Source organism: Eulemur rufifrons, chromosome 11, assembly GCF_041146395.1.
Source record: "Eulemur rufifrons isolate Redbay chromosome 11, OSU_ERuf_1, whole genome shotgun sequence".
Taxonomy (NCBI): domain Eukaryota; kingdom Metazoa; phylum Chordata; class Mammalia; order Primates; family Lemuridae; genus Eulemur; species Eulemur rufifrons.
The window spans coordinates 13259035-13278982 of record NC_090993.1 but is presented as its reverse complement, the minus strand read 5'-3'; the positions used below and the strand labels follow the sequence as shown (position 1 = coordinate 13278982).

Sequence of the window (19948 nt, the reverse complement as noted above, 5' to 3'; positions counted from 1 at the left end):
GCATGAAGGAAGCAGCATGCATGATCCCACCCACGTGTGGTCTCAGAGGGACAACAGTGTGGGGGACAGGCCAGTGGCGGCCCGGCTGGGCGGGCAGCGTGACTGCAGAGAGGCACACCAGGGGTGTTTGAAGTGGGAGGTGGGACCGTTCTGTCTCCTGCCTGCGGTGGCCGCACAGGTCTCCATGTGTGAGTGTTCTTAGAACTGTGCACCCCAAAAATGTCATAGGAAAATATTTTAAATAAAACATATTTTTTTATTTGATACCATTCGAGGTATAATTGAAAACAGTATTGTCTTAGTCTATTTGGTGCTGCTGTGGCAGAAAACCACAGACTGGGGAATTTATAATGAACAGAATTCAGTGGCTCGTGGTTCTGGAGGCTGGGAAGTCCCGTGTCAGGGCGCCGGCATCTGGTGCGGGCCTGAGACGCCAGCACGCGCGGGAGGGCAAGAGGGGGCGAACTCACCCTTTCATAACCCACAGCCCCAGCCAGGAGGGTGGAGCTCTGTTGGCCTAATCGCCTCTTAAAGGTCTCGCCCCTTAACACAGCCGCAATGGCATTTAAATCTTACCATGGGTTTTGGAGGGGACAGACGTTCAAACCATAGCAAATATTAATCAAAAAGACATCATGATACGGGGATGTGGTTTATGATAGATAATAGATACCTTTTAGTAAACATGAAGATGCCAAAAGAAGGACTTTCTGAAGAAAAAAATAGCACGTCACTACTCTGCCAGACCAAGTTTTTTCTAGGGAATTCTTTTAGATGCTCACAGCAAAACCGGGTGCAAGTCAGACCTTGGCGAGGTTACCTTCTGGTCGGGGTAGGCAGTGAAACACATACACAGCTAAATAAGATAGTTTCAAATAGTAAAAAATGCCACGAAGAAGATAAAATGCTGACATGCGGTCGAGCGTGCAGGGGAGAGGTTTGCAGGGTGGAAAGGACACGCGGGGAAACTCTGGGGAGGTGACGTGTGAGGTTAGACCTGCACGGTGGGGCGGAGGTTGCCGTGGGACCCAAGGCACCGGGCTCCCGGGGGAGGAGCAGGTCCAGGCTGCTGAGACAAGGACTGAGAAGCAGCAGGAAGCCGGGGTTGCTGGAGCCTGGAGCGGGAGGGGACAGGGGTGGGGCAGCGGAGCCAGGCGGGCCGGGGCAGGTCGTGGGAAACTCTGGCTGTTGCTTGATGCTGGAGGAGGCCATAAGCAGGTGCCTGACTTCTCTACGCTTTGGAAAGGTCCTTCTGGCTGCTGGGTGGAGGGCGGCACGGAGGTGACACCACAGTGTAACGATGGTGCAAATGTCCCCTCTGCTGTGGGTGCCGGGGATGGGGGAGGGAAGCCCGTGAGACTGTTGCAATAGCCCAGGCCAGAGATGAGATGCAGTCAGGTGCCTCGTAACAGTGTCCTTTCAGTGACGGTGGTACGAGCCTGGTACCATCTGTCCACTGTACCTTCTCTGCGTCTCGGTGTGTTTACATACGCAAATACTTGCCACTGTGTTGCGACTGCCTGCAGGATCCCGCACAATCGCACGCCGTGCAGGTGTGTGGCCCTGGAGCGATGGGCTGTCCCCTGTGGCCTAGGGGTCAGCAGGCTCTGCCACCCACGTTTGTGTCAGCAACTCTGTGACGTTGACACAGTGCCACATTGCCCAACGATGCACTTCTCAGAATGTGTCCGCAGTTAAGCGAGGCGTGACAGTACCTGGAGCAGGTGTGCAGCAGCGGAGACGGGCAGATCTGGCTCTGTGTGAGACAGGTGCGTGTGCCGGCAGGGGACAGAGACAGGGAGGCAGGGCAAGAAGCCGAGTGTTGCTCTCACCTGTGTTGCTGCCCCTGCTAGACAGGACGGGCCGGTGCACGGGGACCCCTATCTTGTCCTTTATCTAGCATTTTTTACTTTTACTAAGGACAAATCACACAATACGCATGTTGTACAGGAGTTGTATTTTTAGCATAGAGAATCTGATTTCTGAGGAAACTTTAGCAGAAGCCAAAATAACAACGCTTCTGACCAAATTACCTTCCCTCGGTGTATGTTTTCACAAATGTCTGAGCTTCGTTTTTGCTCCCTTTTTAAAAACGAAAATATGATCTTATACAACAAGCTTCACAAAGCCAAACACACACTGATACACGTGCTTTTTCCCTGAGGCAACAGGAGAGTCTTTCCAGAAAGCTTTTTTACGAACAGAGCAAATTCCCCGGGTCAAAGCCATTGATAACTGCCTGCAACAGTGGGATCCCAGAAAACAGGATGTTAAAATACACAAGACATTGTGCTCTTTGTTAAAAGAGAGACATTTTCAGTTGCGTTTCGCAGCCCGGGAGCCTTTGTCCTAGAGACCCAGGGTTTCAGCGCGGGGGCAGCCTGGGCCTGTCGCAAGAGGCGGCTGTCGGCCTTCAGCAAGGCGGCCCTGCGCCTCCACTGACTCACCTGAGAGAGGGAGGCTGGCCTCACACGCCTGTATTTCCAGCTCCAAGTTCTCTTAACTTTCTACACAGGTTGAGTATCTTTTTCCTGAAATGCCTGGGACCAGACGTGTTTTGGATTTTTTTGGAATCTGAAATATTTGCATATAGTGAGATATCTTGAGGATAGGACCCCATTCTAGATGTGAAATGTATTTGTGTTTTATATACACCTTATACGTACAGGCTGAAGATAATTGTATATAATCCTCTTAATAATTTTGTGCATGAAACAAAGTTTGCGTATATTGAACCATCAGAAAGCAAGGGTGTCACTATCTCGTGTCCGTGCTCAAAAAGTTTTGGATTTTGGAGCATTTCAGGTTTCAGATTTTTGTATCAGGGATGCTGAACCTGTAAAATGTGACATTAACTGTGGAGTAGCATCTAAATACTAGCCAAAGCCAGGGAGGCCTGGGTAAAGTGCCGCTGTATCTGTAGCACCTGCAAGACAGTTGGCACGTGACAGGCTCCTAGTAAACACCCAAATGAACCAACAAGTAAATGAAGGAAAGGAACGGGCCCTGAGTGACACGGGAAGGTCATTCTGCGAGGCTACGTAGGTACCTTTTTTATTCATAAGACAGAAAAGTATTGCTTTGCATTTGGGAATTAAGAACGTACTTAATCACTTAAGGATTTAGGTGATTTTAAAACACTGTGATTAGAATTTATAAAAGGCTTTAGGGTTGAAAGGGACCCAGGACATCCTTGAATCAGATTCTTTCGTTTTCCACATGGGGAAATCCAGTTGCCAGGGGGCTGAAGTCACACCTCCAGAGAGGTTAAGGCCTAGGTCGCTAGGCAAGACCCCCACTTCCCACTAGGAATATTTAATGGCCCCCTGAGAAATAATACTTGTACAATCCAGTATCCCCCAGCACTTAAGCACTCGCTGTGTGTGTGTGTGTGTGTATAAGTTTTTTTTTTTTACAGAGAGAATGTAAAAAATAATCAATCTCATCACCAAACCAAACTGTACCATAGCACTCTGCTAATTTGGCCAATCAGTCTCTCAATCAGTATCTGTCTCTGTCTCCCTCTCCTGCTCGCTCACCCCCCTTCTGCCTCCACACCCCCCCCATTCTGCGATCCGTTTTATTGTCACACAAGTCCAGACCCTCATTCGTGTCAACACATAGGATGCAGGATGTACACCTGTGTTTTTAGTGGTCATAGAATATTCCGTTTATTTGATCACTTCTGTATATTTGGACCTACAGTCTCTCTTTTTTTTTTTTTTTTCCATTATACACAACACTGAAGTGACCATATTTTCACATTTTTTTTATTCCTAGTTAATTTATTTCCTGGAGGTAAATTTCTAGAAGTGCTTGGTCAGGGCACGGGTATGTTCATATTGTCCTGTCTGTCTCTTGAATCGTCATACATATTCTGCTTCATTAAAAGAAAAAAGGGGCCGGGCGCGGTGGCTCACGCCTGTAATCCTAGCACTCTGGGAGGCCGAGGTGGGCGGATCGTTTGAGCTCAGGAGTTCGAGACCAGCCTGAGCAAGAGCGAGACCCCATCTCTACTAAAAAACAGAAAGAAATGATATGGACAGCTAAAAATATATACAGAAAAAATTAGCCGGGCATGGTGGTGCATGCCTGTAGTCCCAGCTACTCGGGAGGCTGAGACAGGAGGATCACTTGAGCTCAGGAGTTTGAGGTTGCTGTGAGCTAGGCTGACGCCACGGCACTCACTCTAGCCTGGGCAACAGAGTGAGACTCTGTCTCAAAAAAAAAAAAAAAGAAAAAAGGTATGTATTGACTTTATATGAAAGATATAGGCCCCAAACAGAAATTATTTTAATAATTGTAGCTCAGATAATGTGGAAAGCTCGCTATTTAAAAGGGGCCTTTATGGCGGAGAAAAAGAATTGTGTTTAAAAGCAAACACCGCCTCCCTACTCTGTTTATTTTGGAGGAGCAGAGTGCCTTGGTCGTGGGTTCTTCAGGAGGTCAGCTGTAGCCTGAGGCGTGAGCCTGCCTCGAACTGAGGTCAGGACATGGGAGCAAAGGGGGCCTACTGTGCTGACGCTACTTCCTGGTTGCTTTAAAAAGAGTGTTGGCAGGACGTGCTGCCGACCCCCGTGCACAGGGCAGCCTTTAATACATGCCGTGCGTTCGAGAGTAGCTCGTCCCAGGGCTTTGTTTATCAGCAATCGTGGTTCCTCCGTGACGGTGAGATAGAAGCGTGTGCTTTTCTTCCCTGCTGGCAAGGCCTGCTCCGTGTGCCCGAGCACAGCGTGGTAGGGGCTCCAGACCAGGTGCGTGGAGCTGCCGCCCCGTCACGTCACCGTTCCTAGTCCAGACAGGACTCTCAGCTCAGGTCTGCGCAGAAGAAAGCGGTTTTAACAGTCGCTGGCACCTAGTCGTAACCTGTCCCCAGAGCTGTCTGGCAGTGTCACAGTCAGACTGTGAAAGCCCTTGCCGTGCTCTGTGGCCGCCGCCCTCTGAGGGTGTGTTAATACGACACGGGCTATTCCAGAGTGGCTCTTCATCTGTACTTCGTTACCATGCGGCCCCAGTCCCTTCTTTAAAACACCTGCTTGTGCAGCAGTTGTGACTGTGACTCTGGCCGTTTGTCCCTCTGTGCGCGGTGAAAGACCGGGAAGCAGTCGTGACGGTTCGATGAGCACCGCCGGGCACCGGCCCCGCAGATCCAGCCTGGGCGCCGAGCGGGCGGCCTCCTCTCTGCCGGGCGCCGGGCGTGCCGGGTGCCAGGCGTCCCGGCTGGAGCGGCCACACACGTGCAGGGACCTTCCTCCCCCGCGCTCCCAGCACACGGGTGCAGGCGGAAAGATGCTCAGAAAGAGAAAGCGAATCGCGCCTCAGGAAGATTTATTTTGTTTCTAGCAACACCCGCCGGGCAGCAGAGGTCTGGATGGACGAGTACAAAAATTTCTACTACGCGGCAGTGCCTTCCGCCAGGAACGTCCCTTACGGGAAGTAAGTGCTCCTCTGCCTTCTCGTGCCTGTGGGGACCCTGTGGCGGGGGCCGGGGCAGTGGTGGCAACAGCTGCCCGGTGGTCAGCAGGGCCTTCCGCTGGAGGCCAGGTGGGCTCTCGGGCACAGGAACCTGGGCCGTCCCTGCTATGCACCTGCCCCAACCCCAACCCCAACCCTGTTCTCATCGGCAGATTTTCCTTTTTGATGTAGAGAGTCTGTCCATCCTTAAAGTGTATAAAAGAATCTTATTTCCTTCTCCAGTATTCAGAGCAGATTGGAGCTGAGAAAGAAACTTAACTGCAAGCCTTTCAAATGGTACCTTGAAAATGTCTATCCGGAGTTGAGGTAAGTCCCCAGGGAGCCGGGTGTCACCGTGCAGGGGCTCAGAAGCAGACAAGCTCAGAGAGGCAGCAGAGGCTTCCGGAGGGGAAGTGGGGGTCGCACTGCAGGCGACCAGCGAGAGCGCGTGTCCTCCCCCACCGCCGTCCCCGAGCACCCTGAGAACGGCTTCCCGAGCAGCTCTGTCCCTGCAGAGTCCCCGCCTACTCTGCATGGCCCTGGCAGCAGTGCGAGGCCTCACCCCGTGTTAGCTTGTTCCACCTGCCTTCACTGGTAGGGTGCCAGGTGGGGGACCCCGAGGCCCCATGTCTCACGGGCTCCTGGAGTGGCCTGAGACGCAGTCCCCAGCCTCCGGGACTGAGTGCGCTGTGCTCCCTGCCCTCGATCCCTCCCGCCCAGCTCCTGCACCTGCTGCTCTGGTGTGCACACCCCTGCCACGGCCCTCACCGAGCATGGGGCGGCAGGGAGCCGGGCCGGCTAGGGAAGAGACAGAAGAGCACATCAGCCCTGTCACTGCCCATTTGGCTTTGGCTCGCTGGGTGTTGCTGTCCCTCCCGTGGGCCAGCAGGTAACGGCCCCAACAGCGGCTCGGAGCACGGGGCGCTGAGCTCGGGCTTCCTGCCCCAGGCTGGGCTAATCCCACGTGAAACGAGCGTGGTCACGCCAGCGCCCTGTGTCCGTGCTGGGGGATCGGTGATGGCGAAATACTCCCCAGCCTCGGTTCTGCAGGCGGCCTCCGTCTGAAGCTCACAGGGCTCCCGTGCTACGGGGCTGCCAATAACCCGTCAGAAGCCTGCAGAGCCGCTGGGTTTCGGGAGCCATTGGAACTTCATCTTCGTAAAGGGACTGTCGGGCAGGTCGTGCCTTAATGTGGCACATTCCTTATTCTGAGTGTTCCCGGAGCGCTGTGCAGCGACTCGTGTCTCCGGCACGGTGACTGTGAGCGCAGGAGTCGCCGCCGCCACCATCTTTCTGCTGACGGCGCCTTCGGAGCCCGCGGCGCGGAGATGTGTTGGGCGGTTAGGGATCGTGCCCCGCTGCCGCTGCCGCTGGCTCGTTAACCCTCGGGAACTGCCCCTCTGCTTCCAAAAGATGCGCGAGATGCCTGGCACCCGTGCCCCCAGGGAAGGCGGGCAGAACACGCATCCTCCTGCCTCCGACCGCCTCGGTGCAGGACGGCTTTCGCTGGGAGCAAGAGCAGCGATGGTCACCCGTGGGAAACCCCTGGCCATCCTCTGTCCCCCCACGGTGGATTTTAGCCCCGTGAAGGTCCTCACTTTGCTTTGCTGTCACAGCCCCCTGTGACGTGGTGGATGAGGGTGCCAGACAGAGCGACGTTAAATGCGTAGTTTCTCGCTGAGGTTGCCCACGATCGGGGTGATGCCGGGCCCTGCACCCACTCAAGACCACGTCTAAGACACTTGGCACCGTGCCGGCTGGCGAACCTGCTCCCCCCGTCTGTGCAGGGCAGGGAGGCTCCAGCATCACAGTTCTACTGTGTCTTTAATAATCGCTGCCATTTACTGAGCGCGTCCTCGGGGCCAGGCCCTGGGCTCAGTGCGACACTTGATCTTAGCCAAAACGCCAAGAAGCAGTTGAGCTGAATGCGTGACACGACGTGTTTTATGTGATACTCTCGGCAGGCCTCTTCCACGGGCACGTGCGCAAGAGCAGCTTGAGGGGCAGGGACAGTGGGTCTCGCCTAAAGCACCACACGGGCAGCACCTGGCAAGGTGGGCCGAGGTCCGGGGCCGGTTCCGAAGCGTGAGGCCCTCGCTCTGTTTGTGTCGAGCCACCTGCCAGGTCCACTCGTTTTTCCCCCTTGACAGGGTAAAGGTCAGACCCCAAGTCTGCGGGAAAGTTCGAGGCAGCGGGATCTGACCACACTGATTGATTTTCTAAATGACTTCCAATAAGACTAACCTTGAAGAGTGTCAATTGCTTTTCTTTTCAAGAGCAAATTTCCTTCCTGATGCAGAACGTAAAGAACGTGTCTCCAACTTAAAATCTGAAAGAGTGGGACAGACATCTGGGCCGGGGGCATTGCTGGGCCGCTGGCACACCCTGCCCGTGGCGGGGAGGGCACGACGATGCCACCTGTGTGCTGGCGCCGCGGAGCAGAGGGGTAGGCGGCCAGTAGCCGGGCCGTGTGGAATTAAGCAGCTGATTCTCACGTTGCTTTCCAGGGTTCCAGACCACCAGGATATAGCTTTCGGGGCCTTGCAGCAGGGAACCAACTGCCTCGACACTTTGGGACATTTTGCTGACGGTGTTGTTGGAGTTTATGAATGTCACAATGCTGGGGGAAACCAGGTACGTGTACGGGTGAGCTCGATCACCTGCAGGCCCGGAGAGAGCAGGGGTGGGTCCGGAGCGCAGAGGTCCTGGCCGCCACCTTTCTCCTGTGCTGGGAGCTGTCTGGGAGGAAGCTCCGGGCTCCTGCTGGTCACAGCATCTTTGGTCACCAGCCTCAGGGGCAGCTGGGGTGTCACAGACCTGGACTGACTCAGCGAGCCCATCACCAGCTTCAGGCCAGGTGGTGCAGTGGCAAGGGGCAGGCACACTGGTCAGAGTTGACGGTTGCAGGGCTGGTGGCCTTAGTCTTCCTGCCACCTCCGTCCTCCCTGCCATGTGCACTCCCCCCAAGGCTCCAGTTCTGCGTCTGCATCTGCGTCTGGCCTGACTGTGACAGCCTAGTGGCCCTGGTAATAGATGCTTAACCATGGGCACTGGGCTGCTGGCTGTCGGCGTCCCCTGCCTGTTAGATAATTACAGCTTGAGATATAAAATGTTAATTATTAATTGCTTCAGTGTGCGTACGCCCTTTCCTAGAGGCATAAAATCCCACCACCTCCCGTCACAGGAAGGAGAAACGGAGCCAAGGCTTGTGGGGCCCAGCGGTGCCCCGTGCGTCCGAGCAGCTATCCCGTGAGATGGTAGCAGGGAGTGGGTGGCACGTGCATTTGATGCGCAGAAACGCTTGGGCGCTGCTGTGTTCTCCTGTCCCCCTTCTTGAAAACCTGCCTGGCACCAAGAAGGCGTGAGTTAAAAGAAAACCAAACAGACCGTTGAACTCAGTGTATGTATCCCAAATTTCTTGATCCCATAACACTTCTTTAACTAGAAGTATTTTTGAAAGGGGCGCCTGCTTTTCCGTGAACTTGGCTGTTCCAAATCCCCCAGGTGAGTGTCCAGACAGACCACGATCCCCAAACACTGGCTCCTTTCTCCACTTGCTGATGTAGTTTCATCGGTTGCCTAGAACGGCCAGGACTTCGTAAATTAGATCCAAGAGGGGAGCCTGCCTGCCTCAGGGCTTGCCTGGGCCGGTCTCCAGCTGGCACAGGGCATCGGGCAGGGGACAAGTGTCCAGGGCCTGGCCCAGCTCCCCCCCGCCCAGCACGTGTGCCGTTCCCAGGGCCCCACCTCCGTCCCAGCCTCTGGGGCTGGAGGAGGCGCCCAGGGAACAGGCCACGGGCTTCGGGGAGCACACGCCAGCCTTCCTGCGTGGCTGACTCATTGGTTTTAAATATTTAGACCTGTGACACGTGGGCTCCTATGTGTCTTCTCACCAAATGCAGAAATCAGGACCATTGGGTGGGGCCGGGTGAAGCCCACCTTTAGTCTGTGGATTACGAAACAGGAGGTGCCGACCCAAGTTCTGCGCTGTCTGGGTTTCAGCGTTTCTGTCACCCCCAGGGGGCGCAGCTCCGTGTTTACGCCGGGCCCCCTCTGTCCCATCCTCAGCGTTCTGGTGATTCGTGTCCGTTGGATGGCTCAGTCCTCTCTGTTTCGGCGGCTCTGCCGGAAGTGACGTGTCTTGCACTACGGAGCATTTAAATGCCATGTGTCCAGGCTCGTCCTGCGGGATTTATTTCCTGGTCGGAGTCTCGGGCACCAGCTAGGGCTTCCCTGGGCTCTGTGACCGGCTAGGCCCCACTCGCTGGTGCACGCTAAGCTACCGCACGGCTGATGGCACAGGACGGAGAGCCCACCCTGCGAAAGGTGGAGACTTTGCCCTCAGGCTCCCAGGAGGAAGCCCGTGTCTGCCTCCGGACCATGCTATGGCCCTGCCTAGCAGGGGGGCTCTGGGACCTCCTCTCTGCGCTGTGGGGTGCTGAGCAGAGGGGCTGTGCCGAGGGGTGGCCACAGCCCTGACCTTGCTGTGACATCGGCTCCTTGTCTGCCTCTCGCAGACCCCAGGGGTCGGCTCAGGGCTGTCACGAGGCAGAGACAGATCGGATCTGCTGGGCGCTTCCCTGCACTCGGGCTTCGCTTTTCCCTGTTGCTCTTGGGCAGCCGTCAGCTTTCCTCCCTTTCCCGAAGATACTGCTGCCGCCCCGCCTCATTCCCGCCCACTCAGTCCCCCCGCAGGGACCGCACTCGGGAGTCCCCAGAGAGCCCTCGCAGAAGACTCAGGCCGGCTTCCACGCCCAGCGAGGGCTGGAGGGCCCCAGGTCTTTGAAGTGATCCTAGATGCGGAGCTAAGCTGGGGTGTTTTCTAGCGGCAGAGACGGTCGCATGGGCGGGTGTGACGTGGCGGGCGGCAGCGCGATGACAGGATGTCCTCACCCAGTCCCCTGGGAGCACCGTGCTCCAGGGGCCAGTCTCAGGCAGCGAGCGCTGTCCCGTCATTGCTATCCAGCACGACCGCGCGCTGTGACGTTGGAGATCGGCGCCACTCCGTACGGCAGCCACGTGGTTACGGAGCTCTTGAGATAGGTCTGGTGTGAATCAAAATTTTAATTTTAATGAATTTAAATTTAAATAGCTACGTGTGGCCAGTGGCTAGCGTATTGGTGCAGTTCCGGAGGCGACAGGAAGCCAGAGACGGTGCTTGCTGCTGTTGCGATGTTCCAGGTCGTGACCCACCATGAGTAAGTCCTCTCTGGACCAATAGGACGCGACACTTCCGGGTGGTGTGCCACTCGGATGAGAAACGAGAGGGTGGATAACATTTCCTAACTGAAAACAGGGCACGGCGCTTGGCTAGAGTGAGGTTTTCTATCTGGCTTCCGGCCGAGCCCCAGCAGACACACAGGAAACGGGAAAATTAACGGCCTTGCTTTTTAAGAGTGGCAGCTCAAAAAAGCATTCCTTAAATATTTATGCAGTTGACTTTACAAATTCAGATAATTGAAACACGACAGAAGAACAAAGCAGCAACTAGCCCTGTTGTTTGCATAGCTGAATTAGTTTTTCTGGAATTCTGTGTGAAGTCTGCTTTACAGCAATTAAGCACACAATAGCAAGAAGGTTGCAGAAACATTCAGACATCATCTTCAGCCGGGTGTCAGCAAAGCTTCCAACGTTTCCCAACACCTGCCGCCTAGAACCCTTCTCCCTGCCGACTTCATCCCACCTGGGACTGCCCTCTTTTTCCTTAGAGACAGGGTCTCACTCTGTCACCTAGGCTGGAGTGCTCACTGCAGCCTCGAACTCCTGGGCTCTGATGATCCTCCTGCCGCAGCCTCTCTAGTAGCTGGGACTATAGGTGTGCACCACCACGGCCAGCTTTTTTTTTAATATATATATAAATGGGGTCTCGCTATGTTGCCCAGGCTGGTCTCAAACTCCTGGCCTCAAGTGATCCTCCCACCTCAGCCTCCCAGAGTGCTGGGATTACAGGCATGTTACAACCGTGCCCAGCCATACTCCCCTAAGTGTGAGCGAGTGTCTCTGTGTGCTATAGTTGCCCATGCACTACAGTGTAAATGAGCTAAAGGAGATAAGGGTGTACTTTTTCCTGAACCTCTTCATCCTGAATGCCGTCTGCATACAGGAAAACGCACACAGCTTCCTCTCTCCACTCAATACTTCCAGCGCTTCCATGGCCAGAGGAATAGGAGAAAACAAACTGGTTTTCCTATTTTACACCCTCACAGAACTTTCCACTTCTGATGCCAGATGTGTGGGCTCCTCCCCCGACACCAAGCAGTCCTCCAGTTCTCTGCAGACACTGACTGGGTGTTGCACGATTCAGTTCGGTCCTGACACTGCCTGGAGTGGCACAGACCCCACGGCCCGCCCTTGGGCCCAGTCGTTAGCGAGAACAGTTCACGTACGAGATCACCTGTTCCCTATGGAAGGACAGTGCTCAGGAGCAGCTGGGGAGGGGCAGAGGTGTGTCCTGCACGGTGTGGGGGAGGGGCGGGGTGACAGAACGTCCTCATCCTCTCTCGCTGCGCCTCCCTCGCTGCGACTCCGTGTGTTCGCAGCCTGCAAGCTCTTCAGGCCCTGCGGTGCCGAGGTTCTCACGGAGGTTTCGTCACTCGGGCTTGATCGATCACAGCTCAGTCTCCAGCCCTCGCCCCTTCCCGGAGGACGAGGTGGGGGCAGGACTGACGGTTCCAGCTTCCAGCCACGGCTTGGTCTTTCTGGTGACCACCGCAGTGCAGGAGCCCAGCAGGGCTCGCCTCATTAGAACAAAAGACTCTCCTGTCTCACAAGAAATTCCAAGGAACTGGCAGCTCCGAGTCCTCGGAGTCAGAGACCTAACGCTAGAGCAAAGGATGCTCCTAACACCCCTGTGGCTCAGGAAATGACGAGAGTTTCAGGAGCCTTGTAATGGTGCCAGAAACCAGGGCAGAGACCAGATACGTAGTTTTATTACATCATACTGTCCTCAAGCGTGGGTGACGCTGAGTGGCAGCTGGTGCTTCTGAAGAGCCCGCTGTAATTCCCCAGCTGTGCGGAATGACAGCGTGTTGCATGTGGGAATTTGACTGTCCCCAGTTTGGTGGCCTTGCCCAGGGGATGTGGCCGCGGGGCAGGTGAGGAAGGCACTCGGTGCTGAGCGTGTCCTGGGGTGCTCAGCACACGGGCCAAGCAGGTTTTGCTACGCGGGGACTTCCCCAGGCTGTAAGTAGGCTGCATGTGCGTTTTGAAGAGAGAACCGTGGCACAAATTCACTGTTTCCCACATTTATTTGACCTGCAACCAGTTTTCTGAGAGTTCCTCACGGAGTGAAATTTGGAAACACTCACTAATTAAAAGGTGAGAAAGAGGAAGCCCAGGGAGGGAGGAGACTCGCACAGTTGTCCCTCCCGCGAGGGGAGGAGGTCGAGAGGTGAAGGTCACTTCACTGAGTCCCGGACGCCACCTGTGCCTCTGCGTCTTCTCCGCTGGGCCCTCCAAGAGCCGGCGACAGCTCATCCGCCCTGGCTGTGTGAGGTCTCAACGCTGCGTCCTTCAGGTTTTAATGTTTTTCTAATAACCGACCACTTGTTCCAACGTGATTTACCTACTGGGGAGTGAGGCTCCTTCAAAGATGATTTATTCCTGTCCTTACTGCTGTCCCCTGAGAACGGGAAAAAGAAAAACAATGTCTTCATGGCACTTAATGGCACCTAAAGTTGCAGCACACAGGCGTTTGTGTGGCCCTCATTTTCCCACTAGAAAGTGAGCCTGGCGCGTGAGAGCACAGGAGTCCTGCAGGTGTGCGGCACAGGTGGTCGCTGGACCCACCGGCGGGCGGGGGGAGGGGGTGGGGGTGCGGCAGCTCTCCTGAGCCCAGGGCAGAAAGGGGACGGGTGTGGACAGGGTGTCCCTGTGGGGTTCTAAGTTGGAAGAGGCCTGGCTGCTTGCAGATCCTAAGGGACTTACGTGGGTGTTCATCCCTTGCTGGGGTCAAGCTGGAGCGTGATGGTCAGAAGCGTCACCTTCCTGTCCCCACTGTGGCCCTGCCCAGGGCAGGCTCTATCCTCCTCTGTCACCTGTGGCCACACTCACCGCCTTCTCTGTTGTGGGGTTTCCCGCCGTCTCAGGTGGTCTTGTTTAGTATTCAAAATGGTTGTCCTGTCATCCCGGTTTCAGCCGTGAACATATGTGTGTGTGTGCATGTGTGTGTGTGTTCACATACATACATGTATGTGTTTATGTTTTTTAACATCATAAGTGAGTTATTGAAACACTCAAGGGCTCAGTTTTCTTGTCTATAAAATGAGGATAATACTAGTCCCTGTGGGACTGTCCCCTATGAGGCTGTTGTATAAAGGGCTCGATAGTGCTCGGCACGTAGCACCCAGTGCCGTTAAGCTGTGGCGTGTGCGTGTGTGTGTGTGGCGTGTGTGTGTGGCGTGTGCGTGTGTGTGTGTGTGCGTGTGTGGAAACACATGGATCCAATTCCTCCAGTTTTCAGAGAGCTTCATGAACATCCGTAGCTCAACTTTGCACTCAATTATGAGGCTACGCACTCTATTTTTGCCTAAATTTGCAAATTAAATGTGCCACTTACAATTTTCACACATTACAATCCCCATTTGCAGGTGCTGTTCCCACACCACGCCTGCCTGGGGGTAGAGTTCTTCCAACGCGATGTGGGTGGACCAGTTGCCTTTGACTGTCCACCTTGTGGAGAACCAGAGCTTGAGCTGCAGTTTTTACAGCTCACATTTAGTTACAGGAAAATGGGCAGGGCGCTCTGACTTGCATTTTGGGCTAAAATAGCCAATACCATTCATCTTGGTTACTAAGGTTCTCTGAGCACCTCTGCACCTCAGGTGGCCGATTCGTGCTCAGTTGTGAGGGTCCCCACACATCCCCCGTGCTGTGGACTTGCTCTTGGGCAAAAAGTCACTTGCTGGTTCTGAGTTGGCTCAGGGGTTCTGGATCTCTCTCCGGTGTGACACTTCCCTTCTGGAGCTCTGCGGATGCCCCATCCTGCCCTTCACAGCCCGTGCGTGGCCTGCCTCTGACTTCTGGGTTTGTGTTCCAGGAATGGGCCTTGACGAAGGAGAAGTCGGTGAAGCACATGGATTTGTGCCTTACTGTGGTGGACCGGGCGCCTGGCTCTCTCATAAAGCTCCAGGGCTGCCGAGAAAACGACAGCAGACAGGTACGGTCCCCGGGCACCTGGGGACGCCCGTGCTCAGCTCAGGCGGGGGTGGTGTCTGTCCTGTGCCTTGCGATGCCCCGACTCGCCCCTGGCAGCAGCGACTGCAGCGGGCGCTTGGCGTGTGTCTGTGTCGCCATTTGCATGTCTCGCTGTCGGTCGGACCGAAGCCCAGGCCTAACGTCGCTTGTTTCTGGTTAATTTCTCCTCACCCTTCCCACTGCATATTTTAAGGAGAAATTACATGTTTTACTTTATTCATTAGATAGTTTTCCTGTTTAAATTTACAGAAATTCTAAATGATTAAAGGTCAAAGGGATGAGACTTTATATACACACATACATGCAAGTCTGCAGAGCTGTCCTTTCTACAAACAGTTCAGAACGTACTTTATACCTTGTGAGCTGGTTTTCTGTGACATAGTCGCTGATGGAAACTTGTAGTCACACCCTTTCTCGAGCCACAGGATAGCGGTGTCAGGAATAGAAACGCCAGCACGGAAGGACCTCTCAGCATGCCCTGTGCGGAGTGCAGGCTCCCTCCTGAGGAGAGAGATGGGGTGTGGGGAAACTGAGGCACAGAGCCTCCTAGAGCCAGGAGCCTAAACAGGCTTCCAGTCCAACACTTAATCTCACAAAAGGGGAAGCTGAGGCCCAGTCGGTGCCTCCCCCCAAAGTCACTGGGAGCACCGAGACCAGGGCGATGCTTGCCGAGGGCCCTCTTGTGTCTCTCCGTCTCCAGGTCCCACACCTGTCTCTGGGGCGCCCCCCTTCCCTGCTCTGCAGACCCCCGGCATCTGCTGAGCCGAGTGCGCGGCAGTCCCTGCTCAGAGCTCAAGCCGATGTCCCCTGGGATATGACAGGGCAGTGATGGCTTTGGATGGAAAGAAGTGATAAAGCGATGACTGTAGCTGGTCTCCAAACCTTTTTAAAAACAAACGGTTACTTTAATCTGGCTTTGTTGCGAGAGTTGACGGGTGTTCCTGCTCCGATCCCAGTTCTCGGGAGCCGTAACTGACACCCCCAAAGCCTTCGCGAGATGTAAAGAGACCTATGAACAATCAGCTTTTCTGGATTCGTGGTGTATGTAGTGAGGATCTGTTCAGTTTTAAGCCCCAGGACTCGGCCTGCTACAGAGGATGCAGGTGGAGTCGGGTCTGCCCGTCTCCCAGCCCGCCCCAGCCCACGGCTACCCCGTCAGACCGACGGCTCGGAGCCCACGGGGCCGCCCTCCCGAGACAGAGTCGGGCTTCGGTTATTTTTTTTAAGGTTCTACGTTTAGCTGATGCTTTGACACAGGACAGGCAGTGTCCCTCCAGCTCCAGCTCCAGCTCCAGCTCCAGTGGCCAGAATCAGGTGCCATTTGTCACATATTCTTTTTTTTTTTTTTTTTTTTTTGAGACAGAGTCTCGCTCTGTTGCCCGGGCTAGAGTGAGTGCCGTGGCGTCAGCCTAGCTCACAGCAACCTCAAACTCCTGGGCTCAGGCAATCCTCCTGCCTCAGCCTCCCGAGTAGCTGGGACTACAGGCATGCGCCACCATGCCCGGCTAATGTTTTCTATATATTTTTAGTTGTCCAGATAATTTATTTCTATTTTTTAGTAGAGACGGGGTCTCGCTCTTGCTCAGGCTGGTCTCGAACTCCTGACCTCGAGCGATCCTCCCGCCTCGGCCTCCCAGAGTGCTAGGATTACAGGCGTGAGCCACTGCGCCCGGCCCGTCACACATTCTTTGTTGAGAAGAGTCCAGTGTCTCAGATGACGGGGCAGCCTCAGTCCGCGCTGTACATGACAGTGAAGGAAAACAGCGTGAGGATGACTGGCAGGGACCAGGGAGCCTGGAATGAACGTGGAGGTCGTGGGTGCTTAGCGACAGCCTCCCCGGCTCACCTGGCTGCATGGACTTGCCCTCTGGGCAGGACTCCGGGCGGTGGCAGGGCCCGGACGTGTGGGAGGTCAGGTCCCCGCACGCTGGGCTCCCCTCCTCCACCTCACTCCTTTGCCTTTGCGTGGAGGCTCCTAGCAAATGTCACCTCGGAGCCACGCCGCCTCGCCAGTCCAGGCACGTGCGTGTGTTCGTATGGTGTGTCGATTTGCAGAGTCAAAGGGGAAAGGAAAGCTGGAGTGAGAAAATTTAATTCCACAGTGTCGAAAGGATTTGCAAAAATACTGACGTGAAGGAGCTTTAGTGCACACGGTGTAAAAAATTAATTAGAACCACAGACTGCGTTATTGAAGGCAGAGCTTTTGGGAGGAAAAACAGTGTCGCTTTTTTTTTTTTTTTTCCTATTTCTTCTTAAGAACAAACATTAGAGAGTTTAAAATGGGGATATTTATGTGACTAAACAACAGGGCGAGGGGTCCTCAGATTTCCCTCTGGCTCCGTGGGTGGGTGGTTGGTGGGTGGTGGTGGTTGGGTGGGCTGAGTTTGGCTATGGGTTTGGTGTGCCCCCCACCTTACAAGGGGCACGTTCAGAGCTCAGGAACATCGCCCACCCCCTGCCGGGCAGAGCAGTGAGGGGCTCCAGGGTGGCAGAGACAGGTTTCTCACGCGCTCGCAGGGGACAGACGATACAGAAAGAGGTTCCTCGGCGTGGTCCCCTCTTCTCACAGCGTCTGTTTCCCTCGCAGTCGGCCAAACGCTGCTCGCGGGCTCAGCCGAGGACAGACCCCAAGTGGGAACCGGGAGGCGCCCAGGCCAAGACCCCCGGCAGGGCTGCCTCCCGGCCGCGGGGACAGACAGGGCCCTCGGAGCCAGCGCTGTCCTGTGGCTGCTCTCTTGGGCGGGAAGGTCCCTGCATCAGGCCCTCTTGTGAATGGTGCAGTTGCCCCGCATCAAGCCCTTGTGTCCAGGACGGAGGGGCGATGCCCAGAGCCCGGGGGCTCGGAGGAGGGGACACCCAAAGGAAGGATGGGGCAGAGGGGAGGTTTTGAGTTTCGAGCCGAGACAGAGGACACGTCTCCTGCCTGGGCCCCAGCAGCACCAGCGGCTCGTTTGTCGCAGGGCCGTTGCGAAGCCCCATCCCTAGGCTCAGAGGCCAAAAGGGAAAAATAATTTGTTTGATCTTAGTGCAGCCGGAAGACCCTGGCGGCGGGTCTGGTCTGTACCCCTGCTGTGGCCGCACTCTCTGAGGCGCCCCTGTCTTTCGCAGAAATGGGAGCAGATCGAGGGCAACTCCAAGCTGCGGCACGTGGGCAGCAACCTGTGCCTGGACAGCCGCGCGGCCAAGAGCGGCGGCCTGAGCGTGGAGGTGTGCGGCCCGGCGCTGTCGCAGCAGTGGAAGTTCTCGCTCAACCTGCAGCAGTAGGCGGCCGGAGCCCCTGCCACCCCGCCCGCCGCGCCACGCGGCAGAGTTCGGCGTCACATTATCGATTATGTTTCTTAAACTTTCCGCGAAACTATATACCTCAGTATTCCATCATGGTCTGAAAGTCGGAGAACTCAAGCGAGGCACGAGGGGGCCCTGCGGCCACAGCAGCAGCCAGAGAGGCAGCAGGGTCCCCTCCTGCAGCTGGAGCCGCCCCTCCCCCCGGCTTCCGCCCCCGCCAGCCCCAGCCGAGCAGCGCCCGGGCCGGGCCGTGGCCGTGACCGAGGGACGGTGGAGAAGCCACGGACGGCCGTGCGTGTCGAGGACGGGGGCAGGAGGGCGGCGAGTGCCCTGCCGCGGCGAGAACTCCTGAAATCTCCATTTCTGATCCCATCGAAATCGTGTCTGGTTTCCACAAAGCGGAATCGCGTCATTTTGCAGGTTTACGTTGGTTGCGCCTTTCTCTGCTCCTCCGTCCCCAGACATCGTCCTGGCCCAGACTCCCCTCTCCCACCCAATGTCCCTGCTCTATTTGAATATGAACTTTTCTATGGTGGGACACTAAATATAAATCTATATAAAGAAAGAATGTACGGTCAGTTCCCTGTGGTTTCTGTAGGTCGCCATCATCGTGCTGATTCCCCGCGCGGCAGTTCTCGCCGGGGCGCAGGGGCCGGAGCCCTGTGGGAGGGAGCAGTGGCCTCCTCTGTCCCCTGGAGCCTCACTTCCAGTCGTGCTGCTGAGACCGGCCAGGGGGCGTCCCCGGACCCCGGACCCCGGCCCACGGGCGTCTGCGGGGCGTCCTCTGCGGAGTCACCGCCGTGCGTGGGAACCGCTCTGTGCTTCTGGTTCTGCAAACCTGGACGGGTTCCTTATTTTGACAGATGTTGCTTTGGGTCTTTTTTACATTAAATTTCTTTTCTCCAAGGAATAAAAAAGCAGCCCCACAGCTCGTAGAGTACGCTGGCAGCACCACCGCCGCCCTGTGACCGGGCAGGCCCGTGACGCTGTCGCACGCTGGCGCTGGGCACGTCGTGATCGGAGCCCACACGTCGCCTTCGGGACGGACTGAGCTGCCGGCAGAGCGGTGGGGGAGCCCGTCGGCCTGGAGACAGGCCCGATCCCAGCCCCCCGCCACTGGCATCCTGTGTGCTCTGCCCCGGCTCGGAGTCCTGCCTCAGCGCCCCCGCGCTCCCTCCTGTGCCCCAGCTGGCGAAGGCGACTGCTCTCGGGGCTCTGGGTGAAGGATCAGGAAGGGTCAGGAGCGGACGGCGCCTGCTCGTGGACACTGGGGGGTCGGGGCGGGAGGCAGGAGCCCTGTGTCCCGGATAAACCACAGTCGTGAACTACAGTCCTAACGGGAGGAGACGCTGGGTGCACAGTGCTCAGGAATGTTCTTCCAGAGCCCCTCTTGCCTCTGCCGCGCCCCCCACACGCCAGGGCAGACCAGCCCCAGCCCTCTGCCGAGTGGCTCCTCTGTCATCCTATGGTCACTGCTCTGCTTCCTTCTGCACTCCCCCCTCCCCCCTGCACACCCCCCCGACACGCTCAGTCTCAAATAGGCCGGCCCGGCCTGGCACCGTGACACACATCCTCAGCCCCTCTGCAGGGACCTCGGAGGCCGTGCAGTTAGACGTGGCTTTGGGAGATTCTGCTGATGCCACCCTCGTTCCCACCTGTTTCCCGCAGGAAAAGGACCGTTTTTGTTGGTCCTCCCCGCACCCGGGGGCCTCACGCGTGTACACTGAGGCACAGAGGGACCCGAGACGGAGGCCTGGCTGGGGGACTGTCCCATGGCTTCTCCTTTCCTGCCTCCTGCCAGCACCCGGGCGTGTCTCCTGCCGCAGTGAGACCCTAAGCGAGACGACCTGCCTTTCGTGGTGGGCTCTGGGGAGAGTCACTCCCAGGCGCACCTGCGAGGCGAGTGAGTGCAGCTCGGGCAGGAGCGAGAGTCCCTGGTCTGGTGCGCTCCTCCGAGCTCCCGGGTTCTCTCGGCAGAGCCTGTCGCCTGTGAGCTACTACTGTTAGGGGGAAA

General features: G+C 56.2%; 1 protein-coding gene across 1 annotated transcript in view; it reads left to right on the top strand.

The window, feature by feature from the left end:
• The window catches only part of GALNT2 (polypeptide N-acetylgalactosaminyltransferase 2), a 192442-nt gene extending 172494 nt beyond the window's left edge, over window positions 1-19948 (top strand). The window contains exons 12-16 of the mRNA XM_069484577.1: window positions 5344-5436; window positions 5698-5781; window positions 7962-8088; window positions 14492-14611; window positions 17758-19948. Coding sequence (XP_069340678.1) covers window positions 5344-5436; window positions 5698-5781; window positions 7962-8088; window positions 14492-14611; window positions 17758-17913 — 580 coding nt within the window. The 3' untranslated portion in view covers window positions 17914-19948. The remainder of the gene's footprint in view (window positions 1-5343; window positions 5437-5697; window positions 5782-7961; window positions 8089-14491; window positions 14612-17757) is intronic.